This window comes from Phocoena phocoena, chromosome 6 (assembly GCF_963924675.1).
Source record: "Phocoena phocoena chromosome 6, mPhoPho1.1, whole genome shotgun sequence".
Classification (NCBI taxonomy): domain Eukaryota; kingdom Metazoa; phylum Chordata; class Mammalia; order Artiodactyla; family Phocoenidae; genus Phocoena; species Phocoena phocoena.
This window is the reverse complement of record NC_089224.1, coordinates 59476112-59495928: the sequence shown is the minus strand read 5'-3', so window position 1 is coordinate 59495928 and position 19817 is coordinate 59476112. Positions and strand designations below refer to the sequence as shown.

General features: G+C 33.9%; 1 protein-coding gene across 1 annotated transcript in view; it reads right to left on the bottom strand.

The window, feature by feature from the left end:
- Window positions 1-19817, bottom strand: part of BRD10 (bromodomain containing 10) — a 103879-nt gene that overhangs the window by 14156 nt on the left and 69906 nt on the right. Inside the window, exon 5 of the mRNA XM_065879660.1 lies at window positions 10706-10795. Coding sequence (XP_065735732.1) covers window positions 10706-10795 — 90 coding nt within the window. The remainder of the gene's footprint in view (window positions 1-10705; window positions 10796-19817) is intronic.

Here is a 19817-nt window from a genome sequence, read left to right as displayed (position 1 = left end):
AGGGTATTATTGTGATGATAAAAAAGATAATTTTTATGTACAAAATATATATGAAAAAGGCATCAATGCTCTTTTTCTACATGCTTTTACTTACAAATATGTTGTTACAACACAGAAACAGGGATCATATGGCAAAATATTTTTTGTTATAGGCTTGGTTCTTGTCACAGACATAAATCACATGGTGGAAAGGGATTAGATAATAATACATCATGCTTTTCAAATAAAATTCAAGTAACTTTTAGAAAAGCCAAATGGATTTGTCTGCAAAGATGTCTCATTTAAAATCACTAGCAATATCCAAAGGTAGGTTACAAATAATTTAAATGCAAATGTATAAAAACACAGCACAAATCAAATTAACTGTACTTAAGCATGTTAATAATCTAATTATTTGGCATTCTCCTTAGTCTAAGTAATATTAAGTGAAAAGGTAGTAAGTATTTACTTTTTCTTACTGCTCACCTAAAGAAATTACTACTGTATTAGTATATTCCTGCATATTCACAGTTTTGGGGGTAAAACACTGCATTCACCTTGTTATATACAGTCCCTTGAAAAAGTACTAGTCAGACACTATAGTGAAATGTTTGCATATTAATATGGAAAAAGTTAAAGAGTATTTTCACACTGCCAGAGGTTCTAATATGAACTATCCTATCATATACTAGTATTTTCTCTTTAGGTACTCTCACCCATTTTCTCTTAAGACTAATTCAATAGAAAAGGAAAGCATTTGTACTTTATTCTAAAGATATCCTACATTGCACAGCACGTACAACATTTCCATTATATTCCATTATATTTCTAAATTAGCATTTCTAATGCTAATTAGAACTATAGCTCTAACTATAATTTCCATTATATTTCTAAATTAGCATTTAACTAGAAAGCATGAAGACAAACAACTGCAAACAACTGCATATCACTACAAGTGATAATATTGGAAGTTTCAGTGTCATTTGACTTTGTAGAGAGGATGGACAGATCACATTCCCAGTGAGACAGTTACTATTACTGGGGAAGAAAATCTAACAATATGTATGTAACTGATGGTATGTAACCATTTTCATTCACAAAGAAGAAAAAATCCTGAACTAGAAATTAACTATTGGGTAAGTATCTGAATTTGATTCTTTTTAGTAAATAGGTGGTAACAAAGGAGTTAATAAAATTTTATCAAATCTATACCTGATATCAGATATCAGGTGGGTTCTCAAGCAATTCACTGCAAAAGCTAAATCACTAAGTAATATTACATATGGTATCATCAGAGCATAAAAAGGTCCACGTAAGTGAAATTAAGACTGGGAGTATCTTAAAAGCAGAGTACGTATCCTACTTATTTTTACTTTCTCAGTCTCCATCACAATGCCTAGCAGAGAGCAGGCCCACAATAAGTATTCAGACTATAGAAGTAAATTGCTTAGCTTACTGAGATTTTCTACTTAGCTGCAAAAGATTTTAAAAAATTGATAGAAACGTTCCTAAAATATGTCTTCCAGATTTTCTGAGTATACAATGAATATAATTTAACTCTTGATGACTCGGATCATCAGTTTGAACAAGTTATTGTTTCATATTTTAAGGCAGTGACTGCAGGGTTTACAGGGCTATAACCTATGTTCCTATATTAAGTGGTTATTGATTACTAATAGTTTTGGACTCCTAAGATCTGCTTTTGTAGGTTTTTTCCTCAATTGTCTATTAGCATTTCATGCTACTGCCACTAAATCTGCCTTAAATGGCCTTGTCCTAATTAAAAGCACCTGCTACAACTAGTTAGCATCATATCTTCATTAAAAGAAACTGGTTCCATGCAAGGATTTTTTTCTACTTTAAAGTGCTAGAGATCCAGATGTGGACTCTGGGTCTTCTATTTAGACTCCTTTTTATTCTCTGGTAGATTTGGGATTAATTTTCCTTCCATATATAATGTATCATTTTTACCTTTTTTTTTTTTTTTTTGAGGTACACGGGCCTCTGACTGTTGTGGCCTCTCCCGCTGCGGAGCACAGGCTCCAGACACGCAGGCTCAGTGGCCATGGCTCACGGGCCCTGCCGTTCCGCGGCACGTGGGATCCTCCCAGACCGGCGCACAAACCCGTGTCCCCTGCATCAGCAGGCGGACTCTCAACCACTGCGCCACCAGGGAAGCCCCATTTTTACCTTTTTTACAGAGTCTGGTAAGATGGTAGGAAAGTTCTATTACTGTTCAATCTTCTCTATTTTTTGGATGGTATTCTTCCCTAGTTCACAAAAGGTTAAACTACCCTATCTTTAAATTTTAGGGGCTTTCCAAAGATTTTGATATCTTCTGTAATATAAAAAAGAGAATGATGTGAAGCTCATTTTCTGGTCTTAAGCACCTCACGGATTTAAATTCAATTTTCCAGAACTACTACCACTGAAAGGCAGTAGAGTAACTATTAAATAGAAAATAATACAAATTTACTTGGGGCTTTGAAAAATATTTGGCATTTAGATTGTTACTTACATTTGAATAAGTGTGTGTGATATGTAATTCAAAAGAGTTTAAGGCAAATAATAAAAGCCACACTATGAAGTTCTAATTATAGAAGGAGCTGTCACCTAGTTCAATTCTTCCTTGAAGCTCACTCCATGCTGGGAACACGCAACATGAATTCTCTGGCTGATGTAAAAATACGAAACAACAGTTTTCCCTTTTAATTGGAACTTTTATTACAAGAAAAGAGGTGTTCAAATATTGTTTTTAAGAAAGTTTCCCTGATGGGATACAGACTATGACACATTGCAGTAAGTTGAAACAGTGAGCACTATTAACAAGAGTTAAAATCCAGTTCTTAGTTGAGCAGAGTAGTTATTAAATGTCAAAAAGAATGCCCCAAAGCAAGACTTACCATAAATGAATTAGGATAATGCATTTTCAGATAATTCAGTGACTACAGTCAATTGAAGTTTTGTCTTACCAGCCAGCTATTGTTCTGGTTCACGTTTCCTGTCATCTAGTTCTCTTTTCTTACTATTATTTTGAACAGTCAGTTAATATTTGATTCTTTGTAAAATCCATGAAGTCCCACTCCCAAATAATATATTAACATGTCATTAAGGGAAGTAAAGCAAGTGTCTAGAGTGTCTGGTGATCTCTGAATTAAAAAAATGGCTTGAAAATAAAAGATTAAGTCTTTTATAAAAGGACAGGAGTTAGCGCAACCAATCTTGATTAAAATTAAAAATGTATCCCCAGGACTGGCGATAAAAAGCTTAAGCTCTAAAGTGAATTCCTTGAGGATGAGGCCTTTTAGTCTCTGAATTTCAACCAAGTTCCTTGGTATTACGAATAGTACACAGAAAACAGTGAGGAAGTATTTGTCTAATGAATAAGACTAGAATATGACAGGTAAAGAAACTTATTTATTTTATTTGTTGTACAGGGTTTCCAAAAGGTTATTTTAATTTTTTGAAAGCTTTAACTATGACAATTTGAAGACAGTGTTTTTCCCCCCACAGATGAGCTAGTTTTCAGTTTTGTTAATCATATCAAAAGATCTAGAATAAGAAAACAAAATACACAATGATGTAATTGCCACAAACTTAAATAAAACTAATTTAAGGACAATTTAGATATTGATGCAACCATATCTACAACTAAAGTTATTAAGTTAATAAGGGCATATTCAGGATTCTGAATGTATCTAAAGTTCCTTATACTGTAGTAAAATAGACTTTTTACTCTAAATAGATGGCTATAAAATAATTTTGATTTGATGCCTCACTGTGAGCAAATGGGATATGGAGAGAAGAGGGAAAAATCCCAAAATCCTACACTATAATAGAGTAAAATTTCTTTGTTACAGGTGTTAGAAAATAAGATTAATGTATAATAATTTCTTTGCCTTATATCAAGCTTTTACTATATGCAACTATGATTTAGGGGTTCATATAAATTCATACGTGAAGTTTTATACATGATTTGACTATATTTTACCATTTACCTGTGTATTATTTCTTACTGTATCTTCACTTTTTAAGAATGTTTTCCATCACATTTTTAAAAATGAACAAAGAAAATACATATACAACCAAGTTATAACTTCAATTCCTATAATGAAGGTAAAAGGTAAATGGTGACCATACTGAAAAGAGGCCATAAATCATAATGGATTGCAGACAACTGAGATGGATCTGAAGCTAAGGTCAAGAATTCTTTTAACTATCTGAGAGAATCATAAAGGGTAAAGGTTAATACTGACATTCACAAGTTCCATCAAATAGAAGTCTTAATTAGAAATATACGATATGATAAAATGGTCTCAATGATGGAATCTGGCATATGATTTCATTGATTTCTACCTAAGTGTCAAAACATCAACTTGTTTTCTCCCCATAATAAGCTGGCAGCAGCAACTTATTATGAGACACTAGGGCCCTGAGCAAAAACAGGCATATGCCAGGGTTCTGCAATCTCTGCACAACTGACATCTGAGGGCAGATAACTATTTGCTGTGCGGGGCTGTCAGGTGCACCGTAGGATCATTACAACGTAGAATATTTTTAGCAGCACGGCTGGCCTCTATCCATTAAGTGCCAGTACCACCTCTTCAACTATGTGAATCAAAAATGTCTTCAGACATTGCCAAAGTCTCATAGCAGCAGTGGGCAGGGGTGGGGTGGGCAGAATCATTACTCACTGATAACCACCGGCTTTTACAAAACTCTGTGACCAAAAACTAGGGTGTCACTACCTCTGATCTAAGCTTCTGATTTCTCTAATGTTTGATCTAGCTAATGCACAGCTTTTGGTTAGGCAAGATTAAATGCTATTATTGTATTATGAATTTAAATTATTTTAAGAACATAATAGAGATTAATTTTATTCATAACTTGAAATTCCTTTCTAATTCTCTTAAACATGCCTTAAAAAACATGGCTTTTGACATACTATAATAATTATGCATATATTTTTTGGATGTTTAAAAAATTTAACATTTCATGAATACTTCCATGTAGTAACAATGATCTACAAATATTTTATTTTAATACCACTGTGTTAATATTATTGCTTGGTTAGTCATCTCCCTACTGTTGGACATATGGGCTTTTCCCAAATTTCTACTATTAGAGACAGTCTGCTGAACACACTATTGTGTAAATTACTTTTTTGGGGGGTAGGGGAGTAGGGTGAAAAATGAGGGAAAATAAAAGTTAAATATCAATTAGGATTATAGGATCAAAGAGTACAGGCAATTTTATAGCTTTTCTTACATACTGAATATGAAATACAGAAATATTTGAAGTCTGTCTTAAAACTTGCTCAGTGTGGAGGTGCTTAACTGCTAAAAGGTGTGTTAGAAAGACAGGGTATTATATTTAAAATTTTAGTTTATCTATGTTGATAAGACTATCATTTATCATTTCATAATCCAGAAAAGCTTTCTTCTCTTATAACTTTTTTTTTTGCCAAATGTTCCCTTTTCCTTATCTCTATACTGATTTTTCATTATCAAAAAGACTGAAACCTCTTTGAAGATCTAACTTATGATATAAAACATAAGGAAATTAAGGAAATGTAAGAAAAAAAGGGTCACACGAGAAATTCAGAAATATAACCACTTCTGTATTAGCCTGACAAAAATCTACCAAGTTTGATTATTTAGACAGCAAAAATGTCTAATAAATTTCAAATACAATAGGATCAGGCAAATTTATCAATATCTTAGCTCTCTCTGGAAAACTAATAAATTTCCTAAATTAAAAAGACTACTTTCCAAATAATTAAGCAAAATGCAATTTTTCTCTCTTGACTAAAACCACACACACACAAAAAAACCAATAAAATGTCATGATTTCTCCTTTAGGGCACTAAAAAAATCCTATGATCTAAATAATAATGAGATAGACAAAATGAAAGGATTTTGTCAAACTACATACTTCTATTTATATCAGTCAGATGTCTGGTATAGCACTGGAGGACGTAAAGGACGTTGAGTTCTCTCTGAATAAGCCTTTAAATGAAGTAATGGGATCAAGTGAACTAAAGCAAACTCAGAAAATTAAATCATTTTTTCTCTCCTCACATTATAAATCATAAGTAGAATTAGTTGTCTTGCAAGAATAAGTAAACAATCTAGATTTTAAAAGATTGTAAATCTTCCAGTACAATGAGTAGCTCAATGGCAAAACCTCTAAGAGATTAAGAAAGCTTTTTTAATGGAATGTTGACCTGGATGAGGAAATGGAGTAATTCTACCTTGTTGCTTTGGTAGGAAAAACTATCCAGAAAGGCCCTGCAGAGGAGCTCCCAAAAGCAGCCAGGTTTTTAAACGAATCCACATTAAATCCTCTATCACATATGTAATTTCTATCTTTAGTAAGAGCATTTGTGACAACCAAATGTTTATATGGAATATGTCTTCCTTGTTACTGAAGCCATTGTAGATCTGAAAGCTGCTGATGATAATATTGGGTGGGCCAAAAGGTTCCTTTGATTTTTTCCGTAAGATGGCTCTAGTGGCACTTAGTTGTCTTTAACTTCATTTGAAACAATTTTGTTAGATTATATGTGACAGCTGTCATATCAGTGTGGATTTAAAAAAGACAGCCTTTTTTTTTTTTTCCGGCACGCGGGCCTCTGTTGTGGCCTCTCCCGTTGCGGAGCACAGGCTCCGGACGCGCAGGCTCAGCGGCCATGGCTCACGGGCCCAGCCGCTCCGCGGCATGTGGGATCTTCCTGGACCGGGTCATGAACCCGTGTCCCCTGCATCGGCAGGCGGACTCTCAACCACTGCGCCACCAGGGAAGCCCAAGACAGCCATTTTAATATTGAAGACGGAAGAAAAAAGCAACATTTTCAGCATATTATGCTTTATTATTTCGAGAAAGGTAAAAATGCAACTGAAACGCACAAAAAGATTTGTGCAGCGTATGGAGAAGGTGCTCTGACTGATCAAACGTGTCAAAAGTGGTTTGCAAAGTTTCGTGCTGGAGATTTCTCACTGGACGATGCTCCATAGTAAGGCAGACCAGTTGAAGTTGATAGTGATCAAATTGAAACAATAATTGAGAACAATCAACATTATACCACGCAGGAAATAGCTGACATACTTAAAATATCCAAATCAAGCGTTGAAAATCATTTGCATCAGCTTGGTTATGCGAATTGTTTTGATGTTTGGGTTCCACATAAGTTAAGCAAAAAACCTTCTTGACCATATTTCTACATGCGATTCTCTACTGAAATGTAAAGAAAACGTTCTGTTTTTAAAACAAATTGTGACCTGCGATGAAAACTGGATACTGTACAATAAAGTGGAATGGAAGAGATCGTGGGGCAAGCAAAATGAACCACCGCCAACCACACCAAAGGCCGGTCGTCATCCAAAGAAGGTGATGTTGTGTATATAGTGGGATTGGAAGGGAGTCCTCTATTATGAACTCATTCTGGAAAGCCAAACAATTAACTCCAACAAGTACTGCTCCCAATTACACCAAGTGAAAGTAGCACTCGCTGAAAAGCATCCAGAATTAGTTAACAGAAAACGCATAATCTTCCATCAGGATAACGCAGCACTGCATGTTTCTTTGATGACCAGGCAAAACTGTTACAGCTTGGCTGGGAAGTTCTAATTCATCTGCCGTATTCACCAGACATTGCACCTTTAGATTTCCATTTATTTTGGTCTTTAAGAAATTCTATTAATGGAAAAAATTTCAATTTCCCGGAAGACTATAAAAGGCACCTGGAACAGTTCTTTGCTCAAAAAGATAAAAAGTATTTCAGGAACTATGAACTTGCCTGAAAAATGGCAGAAGGTAGTGGAACAAAAGGGTGAATACGCTGTTCAATAAAGTTCTTGGTGAAAATGAAAAATGTGTCTTTTATTTTTACTTAAAAAACAGAAGGCACTTTTTGGCCCACCCAAAAGAATTGTTTTGACTCTAAACACTATTTTTTACAGTGATATCCTCTCATGAAGATCAATATTAATATTTCATTTGTCTGGCAATAGTGAAGGAAGCTCACCAAGCAAGGAATAAGCAAAATGGCTATCACTATTACCAAGTTCATATATTTCATTAATAAAATTCCTCAGGTCCTTACTATGAGCCTAATTCTAATAATACGGATACTTGCTTTGTAATCGACAGTGTATCAGCTAGGGCGAGTACATGGACACACATAAGAAAATGACAGGCTGACAATGAAGAGACAGAACAAAAGCAAAAAAACAAGCAGACAAAAACCTTCAAAATAAATAATCTAAAGGCCTATTGGTGAATGTTTAGAGTAACTGAGATCAATAGATTTTTAGGGTATCAGTACAATTATGGATATTCATAATGATCCCTGAGTCATCAAAAAAGTGTTAAATTATGTTCAGTATAAAGGAGGCAGGGAAATTTTTTCATTAAATGATTAAAGGAAGAATTTTAGTACTGAAGGTTTAGGTTTCAGCTTCCTAGAAAATCCAGTTAAGTGGAACCCCTTATTCCCAAATGATGACAGACAAATAAACTGGTATTCTCCAATACTAACATAAAAATTCAATAAAGTGAACTATTACAATAACATTTATCACACTCAGTATCAGCTTTTGTAAAAAAAAAAATAAGGAATGGCACTGAGATGCAAACTTCTACTATTATTTCCTTTATGCTGTGTGGCCATTTCATTGATTGAGACAAGGTGTTCATGAAAACAGTTGTTTAGTCAGGTAATTTAAGGGGAAAGTAGCCTGTATACTGGTAATCTCAATAACATTATCCCCACTAAGTTCAGTTCCAAGAATTTCTATTTCTTGAAGAGCAGAAAACATATTTTAAAACTAATATGCAAATATCAAGGGTCAAGGACAAGTTAAAAATTTAGAGACATAAAATCTAATCAGTTAAAACCCATACATAACCTAAAATTTTCTGATAAACATGTCCCCAAGGACTATAGAGTCAAATATTTGTAATTTATGTTTTCTTTTACTCTTGTACTTGTTCCTGTGAAGGAAGGCAATATGTTTATACCTCATACCACCAATGGCAGGGGGGTGGATGGCTTTACAGAAAAACTCAAGGATGCCTGCAAAAGTCTTTTTCTCTTACAATACATACTATAAATAAGTATATAAGCCAATTATGCTTAAAACTATCCATTAAGAAGAAAACCCTAATTCATAATATGGGAACAAATTAAAATGCATATGTTATTGTCTAACTGCAGCTAATAAAAACCAATTAGCAAAGTTAATTAACAGAATTCTGTTTAGAGTCATGAAGTATGGACTAAACGGCTTCTGCAAAAAAACTATAAATAAAACCCTGATTAAGACTATTCTTTCCTATTAAAGAACAGAATCAGTCCTTTATAAACATACATATAAAATATATTAAAAAAACACTTTTGGCTGAGGAAAAAATATTTTAATATAGTTTGAGAAATACATCACAGAGATAAGTTTTAAAACAACACTTGGGATTCATTCCATATGAAGAGATTGCTGATATACTCAAAACAAAACAAAAAACCCCTCACAGTCTAATAAGGATTCAAACCATTTTTAATGGAAATAATTGTAAAATATACAGTTTTCTGCATTCTCAGATTATATATTGTACACAATGTGTATTGAACATGTTTTCTTCTTAATTGATGGCTATCAGTATGAACATTATCCCATCTCTTAGATTATAGCTATACTCTCAGGGGTATCATATGAGTGACTTCCAAAGTGCTTAAGGCTGTTTTACCTCTGTATTAAACGACCTCAGAAGGTTGTACTTTTATGGTACTTTAATTTCCTTCCTTCAGAATGCTACCAATATGTTCTTTCTGAACAGCAGATAAAATGACTTTAACAAATCTGCTGATATGAATGAAGCTTGCTGTATCACTAACCTTATTATCATACATCATTCTAGATTAACAGGTTCTGAGCAAAGACCTAAAAGTGGTTTCATGATGTTCCTAAGGCATAAAACAAAGGGATTTTTTTTAATGGTGATTGATTTTTTTCAATGCTTAAAGCCTTCTCCATTTATTTATTGGTATGTAATTGTGTTTCAAATCTATAACACAATTATAAATGTCAGTTAAATGGGTATTACTGATTTCATAAATAATTGTTTTACCAAGGGTTGAGTGAATAAAAATAATGCCCCTTATACTCTAGTCTCTCAAGAACAATAAAAAGTGAAGGTAAAGATTAATTGTGAATTTAGTATAGTGAAAGTTAAAAAAAGACCTTCAGCTGACAAAGGTTCTTAAAAAAGACATATTGTTAAGCATGTATCAAAAACATCTGGGGCAAGATTAAACAATTTACATACGTTATTTATGTCAGAGCTAATTGAAATTTTATGTTACTAAGCAATAAACTTCCATTAAAAACATATAATTAAGAATAATTATATTATTATAATATATAATAAGGTAAGCACTGCCCAAAATACTACCAGTCAGAAAACAACCAACCAGTATACTGGGAAATATCTAAAACTATACCTGATATAAACCAGGCAAACAAAATTAATTTACTTGCCCCAGCACCATTTTTGTGTATTAAAAATGAAAACTAGACCACATAGGAGAAATAAAGGAAACAATGTTTCTATTTTTCATTGCAAATTTTTATGTAACTCAGGACAACAAGATTTAAAAAGGCTTTAGGAAGAAGCAGGAGTAAATTTTAATGCTGACAATAATAGATAGAACTTTTGGATCAACACCTACCGATTTTTTTCTACTGTTTTCCAGATCTTTGAGTTCATTCTCGATTTTTGTGATTAATTCCCTGAGTTCATCAAGATTAGTGCAAATAAGCTAAAATAAAACACAAAAACACAGCTTGATAACACATAATATAAAACACCCAAAATGTGGTAACAGAAGTTGTTTTAACACACACTGAATTCACAATTATTTGTCTTTGTAACAGCAAAATGCAAAGAAAGCTCCGCAGTTTATATTTTAAAAGGTATTTACTTGTTATGATGTATGAACTTCAGGCTTTCACCCCACATCCCCACCTTTCAGTTTGCTTTATAATCCAGGTACTTTTTTTTTTTTTTTTTTTTTAACATTCTTAACTTTCAGCCCAGAATGACAAAGATCTGGAAACTCACCCTAGATTTCACAGGTTACTGAATCACCTTTAAGAAATGCTTCATCAAGCAGTCTCCTAGCAGGTGAATAAATGCACCCTTGGAGAACTATCATTTTACCTTTGCTTTGGTTGCTAACTATACAATTTAACAAATTGCATTACTGCTGTTGGGATTGCTAATAAAGAGGGACTTCAACTATATGAATATATTCAAAGAAGTTAATGAAATTACGTATACATTCTTAATATGATCTTCTTGGTAGTCCTTAATAAAACCATCTCCAGAGATAGCATCTATTTCCTTTCATAATTATGTGGCTCATTTAATTTCACCTTGGTAATGCTGGCAAATGGCCAAAACACTTGGTCTTTAGTTATTAATTAATACTCAAACTAGTTTGGCTTAATTACTAAAGATTTAAACAGTGAAGTGTCAGCAGCAATAACAAAAATATTAGTAACTACATTTTAGTTCTTGTATAATTATACTGAATTTTTCCAATTTGTTTGATACATTTTACTTTTTTTTCTAAAATAATTTAAGCTTATATTTTAAAAAATCTGTTGTGAAAAAGAAATAGAAGATTTCTAAAAGATAACTGCAACCACATATAGAGGAAAAGTTTTAGATTAATGAAAATCTTGTAATGTTTATACTGTGTGATAATGAAAAATAAACCCACTATACTTATAAAGCTACTAATTCATCATTAAATTTTTATCAGTCCCATGTTTCTTATATTCATTAATTTCTTGTAAGGGTGTTGTTTTCCTAAAAGGTATATTTTCTTTTAAAAGAAAACAAACAAAAACAACAAAAGCAAAAGTAGGTTACAACAAGATCATTCCTCATGACTGTGTGACAAAAATGAGAGACTAGGAGCACCGACACTTTATCATTAAGTTGAACCATACGAAATCGCTGATATGCCTTTGATCTACAAAAATGGCAACATGGTTCAACCTAACAGACAAAGAAAAAGTTATCACAGATAATATAAATTATACTTAGTATTAACAATTATTAGAAACATCTACATAATTTCAAACTCACAGAACTGACAAAGCAGGGAAAATATGTATTTAAGTAACCCAAATTAAATAATTTCAGAATAGAAAACAGTATGGGATGATGTAGTAGGACAGTGCAGCTGATATTTATTACACACTACACATTTCCATTTGCCAAATCTAGAATTATGGAAGAAATGCTGATGGTTAAGCAGTGCACTAGCTAATTATCTAAGTGCCTCTAGAACTAGATAATGTCTTCAACTTCTATCACTAAAGCCTCAGAACCATGTTGGCCCTACCAGGTTTCTAGAAAGTACTCAATGGGAACTAAACTTTCCATTGTATAATCTGCTATTATGACTACCATGTCAAATTTGCCACAGAGCTTGTAGATGGTTACACCCTTTTCACTGAACTTGATGTATTAGTCAATAGCACACCATGGATTTCTCATTTGCACATATGGCAAAGCTCAGAGGAGTTTTCACTTGCATCTCAGCTGTCTCATTACACATGGAGTAAGGGTACATTTTGCATGTACGTTGTAGAAACTTACGGTAACAATGAAAACATATACCCCTACACCTGACCACATCCTAAAAAATTTAAGATCTTTTAATTAGCAAGCAAATATTTACATTCCGTTTAAGGGAACAGATACCACAGTTGTGAAGTCAAATCAGGAATGATTTCCACAGCCTAAGAGCTATAAGTAAGCTGTACTACATCAGTGCTTCTCAAACTTTAACGTGCATAAGAATCATCTGGGGATCTTGTTAAAAGGAGGTTTTTGATTTAGTAGGTCTGAAGCAGGACACAGGATTCTGCATTTCTAACAAGTTGCCAGGTATGGTCTGAAGATCACATTTTTAAGCAATAATGTACTAAATGATTATGAATTACAAATCTGCATGGCTATGGAAACATGCTAGTAGTATGGAGCTAAATGAGTATGAAAATTCAAAAAGATTAATTTCCAAATAGGGGATGGAATAGTGAATTAAATGCACAATGATAAGACAAATGTTTCTTAAATGACATGACGCAAACATAAATTTTGCTGAATTTGAGGGTCAAAATATTTTTAGCAACATTTACTTTGAAGTTATCTTAAAATAACTTAATATCTACATGACAATTTATACTCTTTATATACTAATATATACCTCTTTCTACATATATATGTAATACCTAATATATATACCCAAAATATACAGTCAAGTTATTAGAAAATTCTTGTATGGGAACATAATTCTAATTTTATTACTGATATCAAGGGAAAAATAATTTGATTTATGCCAATTCTGTCAATATATACACTCTATTCCTTCTCTCTACAAAGTAAGGCATATGTGTGGCCTTTAAACTCAATTCATTTTCAAATGGTGCTTTTAAAAATAGAATCAATCCAATAAGAAATGTTCACCTCAATAAGGAGAACAGATGCATTATTTGAACAAAGCAAAACAGCTTATTAAGACCTCCTTCTCATTACCTTAAATTTGAAAAAAATATCTAAGGCTCGGTGCCTCCAGGGGTGAAAAGGAAAGCTCCATAGCAGCTTGGATTACAGATGGGTCACACTGCCAACACTCATAGGAGAAGGTTTTCAGTCATACTGCAGAGGTTAGAAGAGCTTTATCGCCCAGGAAGAACCTTTTCAAGGATGTCACACTCTCCCTCAAATTAACCTTTCACTTGATGCAACCCATGAGAGAGTCACAAAATCATAAATCTTAGAGCTGAAAGGAACCGCCCCCAAAATGTGATTTGGTCCAAACCCTGGCAAAGGCTAAAAAGGTGTATCTCCAATTCATATACAAGCTAGTTAAAATTAACAGAGATAAAGTAACGTAAGATGACACACTCAGAGAGAAAACCATGGAACCTAGGACTCCTCCTCCTCCTACTAGATCATCTTCTTTAAGGGTTCCCTCTAAACAAAATAAAACAAAAAAACTAACAATAATTGAACATGTATTATAGTTTTAAGAATTAATTTATACCTAAGCTTTCACTTCTATTAAATGGTAAATATTAAAAGGCCCTCTCTCCAACTCAAGAAGCAGAAGTGTGTGTATACAGTGGGGGAGGGCAGGTCCTATAGAGGTTGAAAGAACTCCATGACCACATCTCAGAAAAATTACAAAGTAAATTATTTCTTATTTTATCACTACTTCAAGCTAGATATTATGCCCTTTGGGTATAAACTCAATAGGTTTGAGAGGTATTTACTTTATTGATTCCAAAAAGGACACAAATAAGGTAGCATACAAAAGTAAAAGAATATAGTAAATTACATTAAAAAGCAAAAGGAAAACAATGCAGTCAAAATGAATAGGTCCAAATAAAATGGATCACATTTACTACCACTCTAATAAAACACTCCAATAATTTATTTAAAAAATTATAAGTAAAACAATAAATGCATGGTGTAAATTCAAAATCTATATTATATTTAAAATAAAATTATATTGACATCTGTTAAGACTATGATGACAGGAAAATTCCTTCTCACTTCTATGATCATATCAGCAATACTGACTACTTCAAAACTTGCAAATGAAGATATCATGTGTGACATGACAAGTCTGATTAACAAGTTAAAACATTTTATACCACTATACGATTAAAACCTGATGTTTCTCTCAATGTACTATATATAAAAATGGAAAAAATTTTAAGGGGAAAGTAAAACCCCATGATGTTAAAAGTGAAACAAAAAGCTGAAGTTGAAAATACTCATTTTATTAGGATACATTCCACATGAATGAAGAACAAATGAGAAGGATAAGGATGTATGTGTAAAGAAAAATAGTTTTAAAGAAAAAAGGTAGCAATTCAAAATAACAATACAATCAAAATAACAATACAATCAAAAGGTCCTTAACTCAGTGAAGCAGTTAAACTCTAATTTTACTTTTGGTCCCAATTTGGCACTTTATTTCATATCCCTTAGTTTCTCCATTGGTTAAATGGAAAAATAGAGTTTTTTCAGAGGTATGTTGGATCAGTGAGTTTATGCTTATGTTTAAAAATAATACTACTATGTAAGTCTTAGTCAACAGCTGGATTCTGGATTTCCTTTGCAAAGGAGCCTTTCGAATAAGTCACATATATGGAATAGGAACAAGTACACATGACATGAAAGATTTTGATTACCAACAAAAAGCAGAGTCATGGTAACTAAGGCTTTTAAATTATTTTAAAGACTTATTGAGACTTGACAAACTAGCTTTAAGAATACTTTCTGGGACCTTCAAGATGGCAGAGGAGTAAGACGTGGAGATCACCTTCCTCCCCCCAGATACATCAGAAATACATCTACATATGGAACAAATCCTACAGAACACCTACTAAACGCTGGCAGAAGACCTCAGACTTCCCAAAAGATATATATTTTTTTATCCTTTGTCTCTTTTTGTGAGTGTGTATGTGTATGCTTTTGTGTGATTTTCTCTGTATAGCTTTGCTTTTACCATTTGTCCTAGGGTTCTCTCTGTCCTTTTTTTTTTTTTTAGTATAGTTTTTAGCACTTGTTATCATTGGTGGATTTTGTTTATTGGTTTGGTTGCTCTCTCTTTTTTCTATGACTTTTAAATTTTTAATAATTTTTAAAAATTTTAATAACTTTACTTTATTATTATTATTTTTTCTTTCTTTTCCTTTTTCTCCTTTTTCTTCTGAGCCGTGTGGCTGACAGGGTCTTGGTGCTCCAGCCAGGTGTCAGGCCTGTGCCTCTGAGGTGGGAGGGCCGAGTTCAGGACACTGGTCCACCAGAGACCTCCCAGCTCCACGTAATATCAAATGGCAAAAGTGCTTCCAGAGATCTCCATCTCAATGATAAGACCTAGCTCCACTCAACAACCAGCAAGCTATAGTGCTGGACACCCTATGCCAAACAACTAGCAAGACAGGAACACAACCCCACCCATTAGCAGAGAGGCTGCCTAAAATCATAATAAGGTCACAGACACCCCAAAACACACCACCAGATGTGGTCCTGCCCACCAGAAAGACAAGATCCAGCCTCATCCACCAGAACACAGACACTAGTCCCCTCCACCACAAAGCCTACATAACCCACTGAACCAACCTTAGCCACAGGGGGCAGACACCAAAAACAACGGGAACTACGAAGCTGCGAAAAGGAGACCCCAAACACAGTAAGATAAGCAAAATGAGAAGACAGAGAAACACATAGCAGATGAAGCATCAAGGTAAAAACCCACCCGACCAAACAAATGAAGAAGAAATAGGCAGTCTACCTGAAAAAGAATTCAGAGTAATGATAGTAAAGATGATCCAAAATCTAGGAAATAGAATGGAGAAAATACAAGAAACATTTAACAAGGACCCAGAAGAACTAAAGAGCAAACAAATAATGATGAACAACACAATAAATGAAATTAAGAATTCTCTAGAAGGAATCAATAGCAGAATAACTGAGGCAGAGGAACAGATAAGTGACTGGAAGATAAAATAGTGGAAATAACTACCACAGAGCAGAATAAATAAAAAAGAATGAAACAATTGAGGACAGTCTCAGAGACCTCTGGAACAACATTAAACGCACAAACATTCGAATGATAGGGGTCCCAGAAGAAGAGAAAAAGAAAGGGACTGAGAAAATATTTGAAGAGATTATAGTGGAAAACTCCCCCAGTATGGGAAAGGAAGTAGTCAATAAAGTCCAAGAAGCACAGAGAGTCACATACAGGATAAATGAAAGGAGAAACACGCCAAGACACGTATGAATCAAACTATCAAAAATTAAATACAAAGAAAAAATATTAAAAGCAGCAAGGGAAAAGCAATGATTAATATACAAGGGAATCCCCATGAGGTTACCAGCAGATCTTCCAGCAGAAACTCTGCAAGCCAGAGCAAGCAGCAGGACATATTTAAAGTGATGAAAGGGAAAAACCTACAACCAAGATTACTCTACCCAGCAAGGATCTCATTCAGATTTGACGGAGAAATTAAAACTTTTACAGACAAGCAAAAGCTAACAGAATTCAGCATCACCAAACCACCTTTACAACAAATGCTAAAGGAACTTCTCTAGGCAGGAAACACAAGAGAAGGAAGAGACCTACGAGAACAAACCCAAAACAATTAAGAAAATGGTAATAGGAACAAACATATTGATAACTACTTTAAATGTAAATAGATTAATCTCCCACCAACAGACATAGACTGGCTGAATGGATACAAAAACAAGACCCATATATATGCTGTCTACAAGAGACCCACTTCAGACCTAGGGACACATACAGACTAAAAGTGAGGGGATGTAAAAGATATTCCATGCAAATGGAAATCAAAAGAAAGCTGGAGTAGCAAGCCTCATATCAAACAAAATAGACTGTAAAATAAAGACTATTACAAGAGACAAAGAAGGACACTACAGAATGATCAATCCAAGAAGAAGATATAACAATTGTAAATATTTATGCACCCAACATAGGCGCACCTCAAAACATAAGGCAAATGCTAACAGCCATAAACGAGGAAACTGACAGTAACACAATCATAGCAGGGGACTTTAACACCCCACTTTCACCAATGGACAGACCATCCAAAATGAAAATAAATAAGGAAATCACAAGCTTTAACAATACATTAAACAAGATGGACTTAACTGATATCTATAGGACATTCCATCCAAAAAGAGCAGATTACACTTTCTTTTCAAGTGCTCATGGAACATTCTCCAGGATAGATCATATCTTGGGTCACAAATCAAGCCTTGCTAATTTTAAGAAAATTGAAATCGTATCGAGTATCTTTTCTGACCACAACGCTATGAGACTAGATATCAATTACAGGAAAAAATCTGTAAAAAATACAAACACATGGAGGCTAAACAATACACTACTAAATAACCAAGAGATCACTGAGGAAATCAAACAATACCTAGAAACAAATGACAATGAAAACACAATGACCCAAAACCTATGGGATGCAGCAAAAGCATTCCTAAGAGGGAAGTTTATAGCAATACAATCCTACCTCAAGAAACAAGAAAAATATCAAATAAACAACCTAACCTTCCACCTAAAGCAATTAGAGAAAGAAGAACAAAAAAACCCCAAAGTTAGCAGAAGGAAAGAAACCATAAAGATCAGATCAGAAATAAATGAAAAAGAAATGAAGGAAATGATAGCAAAGATCAGTAAAACTAAAAGCTGGTTCTTTCAGAAGATAAACAAAATTGATAAACCATTAGCAAGACTCATCAAGAAAAACAGGGAGAAGACTCAAGTGAATAGGATTAGAAATGAAAAAGGAGAAGTAACAACTGACACTGAAGAAATACAGAGGATCATGAGAGATTACTACAAGCAACTCTATGCCAGTAAAATGGACAACCTGGAAGAAATGGACAAATTCTTAGAAAAGCACAACCTTCTGAGACTGAACCAGGAAGAAACAGAAAATATAAACAGACCAATCACAAGCACTGAAATTGAGACTGTGATTAAAAGTCTTCCAACAAACAAAAGCCCAGGACCAGATGGCTTCACAGGCAAATTCTATCATTTAGTGAAGAGCTAACACCTATCCTTCTCAAACTCTTCCAAAATATAGCAGAGGGAGGAACACTCCCAAACTCATTCTACAAGGCCACCATCATCCTGATACCAAAACCAGACAAAGATGTCACAAAGAAAGAAAACTACAGGCCAATATCACTGATGAACACAGATGCAAAAATCCTCAACAAAATACTAGCAAACAGAATGCAACAGCACATTAAAAGGATCATACACCATGATCAAGTGGGGTTTATCCCAGGAATGCAAGGATTCTTCAATATACACAAATCAATGTGATACACCATATTAACAAATTGAAGGAGAAAAACCATATGATCATCTCAATAGATGCAGAGAAAGCTTTTGACAAAATTCTACACCCATTTATGATAAAAACCCTCCAGAAAGTAGGCAAAGAGGGAACCTACCACAACATAATAAAGGCCATATATGACAAACCCACACCCAGCATCGTTCTCAATGGTGAAAAACTGAAACCATTTCCTCCAAGATCACGAAGAACAGAAGGTTGCCCACTCTCACCACTATTATTCAACATAGTTTTGGAAGTTTCAGCCACAGCAATCAGAGAAGAAAAAGACATAAAAGGAATCCAAATCGGAAAAGAAGAAGTAAAGCTGTCACTGTTTGCAGATGACATGACACTGTACTCAGAGAATCCTAAAGATGCTACCACAAAACTACTAGAGCTAATTAATGAATGTGGTAAAGGAGCAGGATACAAATTTTTTGTTGTTGTTGCAAGTTAAGTGTTATTTATTTTCCAGGATACAAAACTAATGCACAGAAATCTCTTGCATTCCTATACACTAATGATGAAAAATCTGAAAGAGAAATTAAAGAAACACTCCCATTTACCACTGAAACAAAAAGAATAAAATACCTGGTAATAAACCTACCTAAGGAGACAAAAGACCTGCATGCAGAAGACTAGAAGACACTGATGAAATAAATTAAAGATGATACAAACAGATGGAGACATATACCATATTCTTGGATTGGAAGAATCAACATTGTGAAAATGACTATATTACCCAAAGCAATCTACAGATTCAATGCAATCCCTATCAAACTACCAATGACATTTTTCACAGAACTAGAACAAAACACTTCACAATTTGTATGGAAACACAAAAGACCCCGAATAGCCAAAGCAATCTTG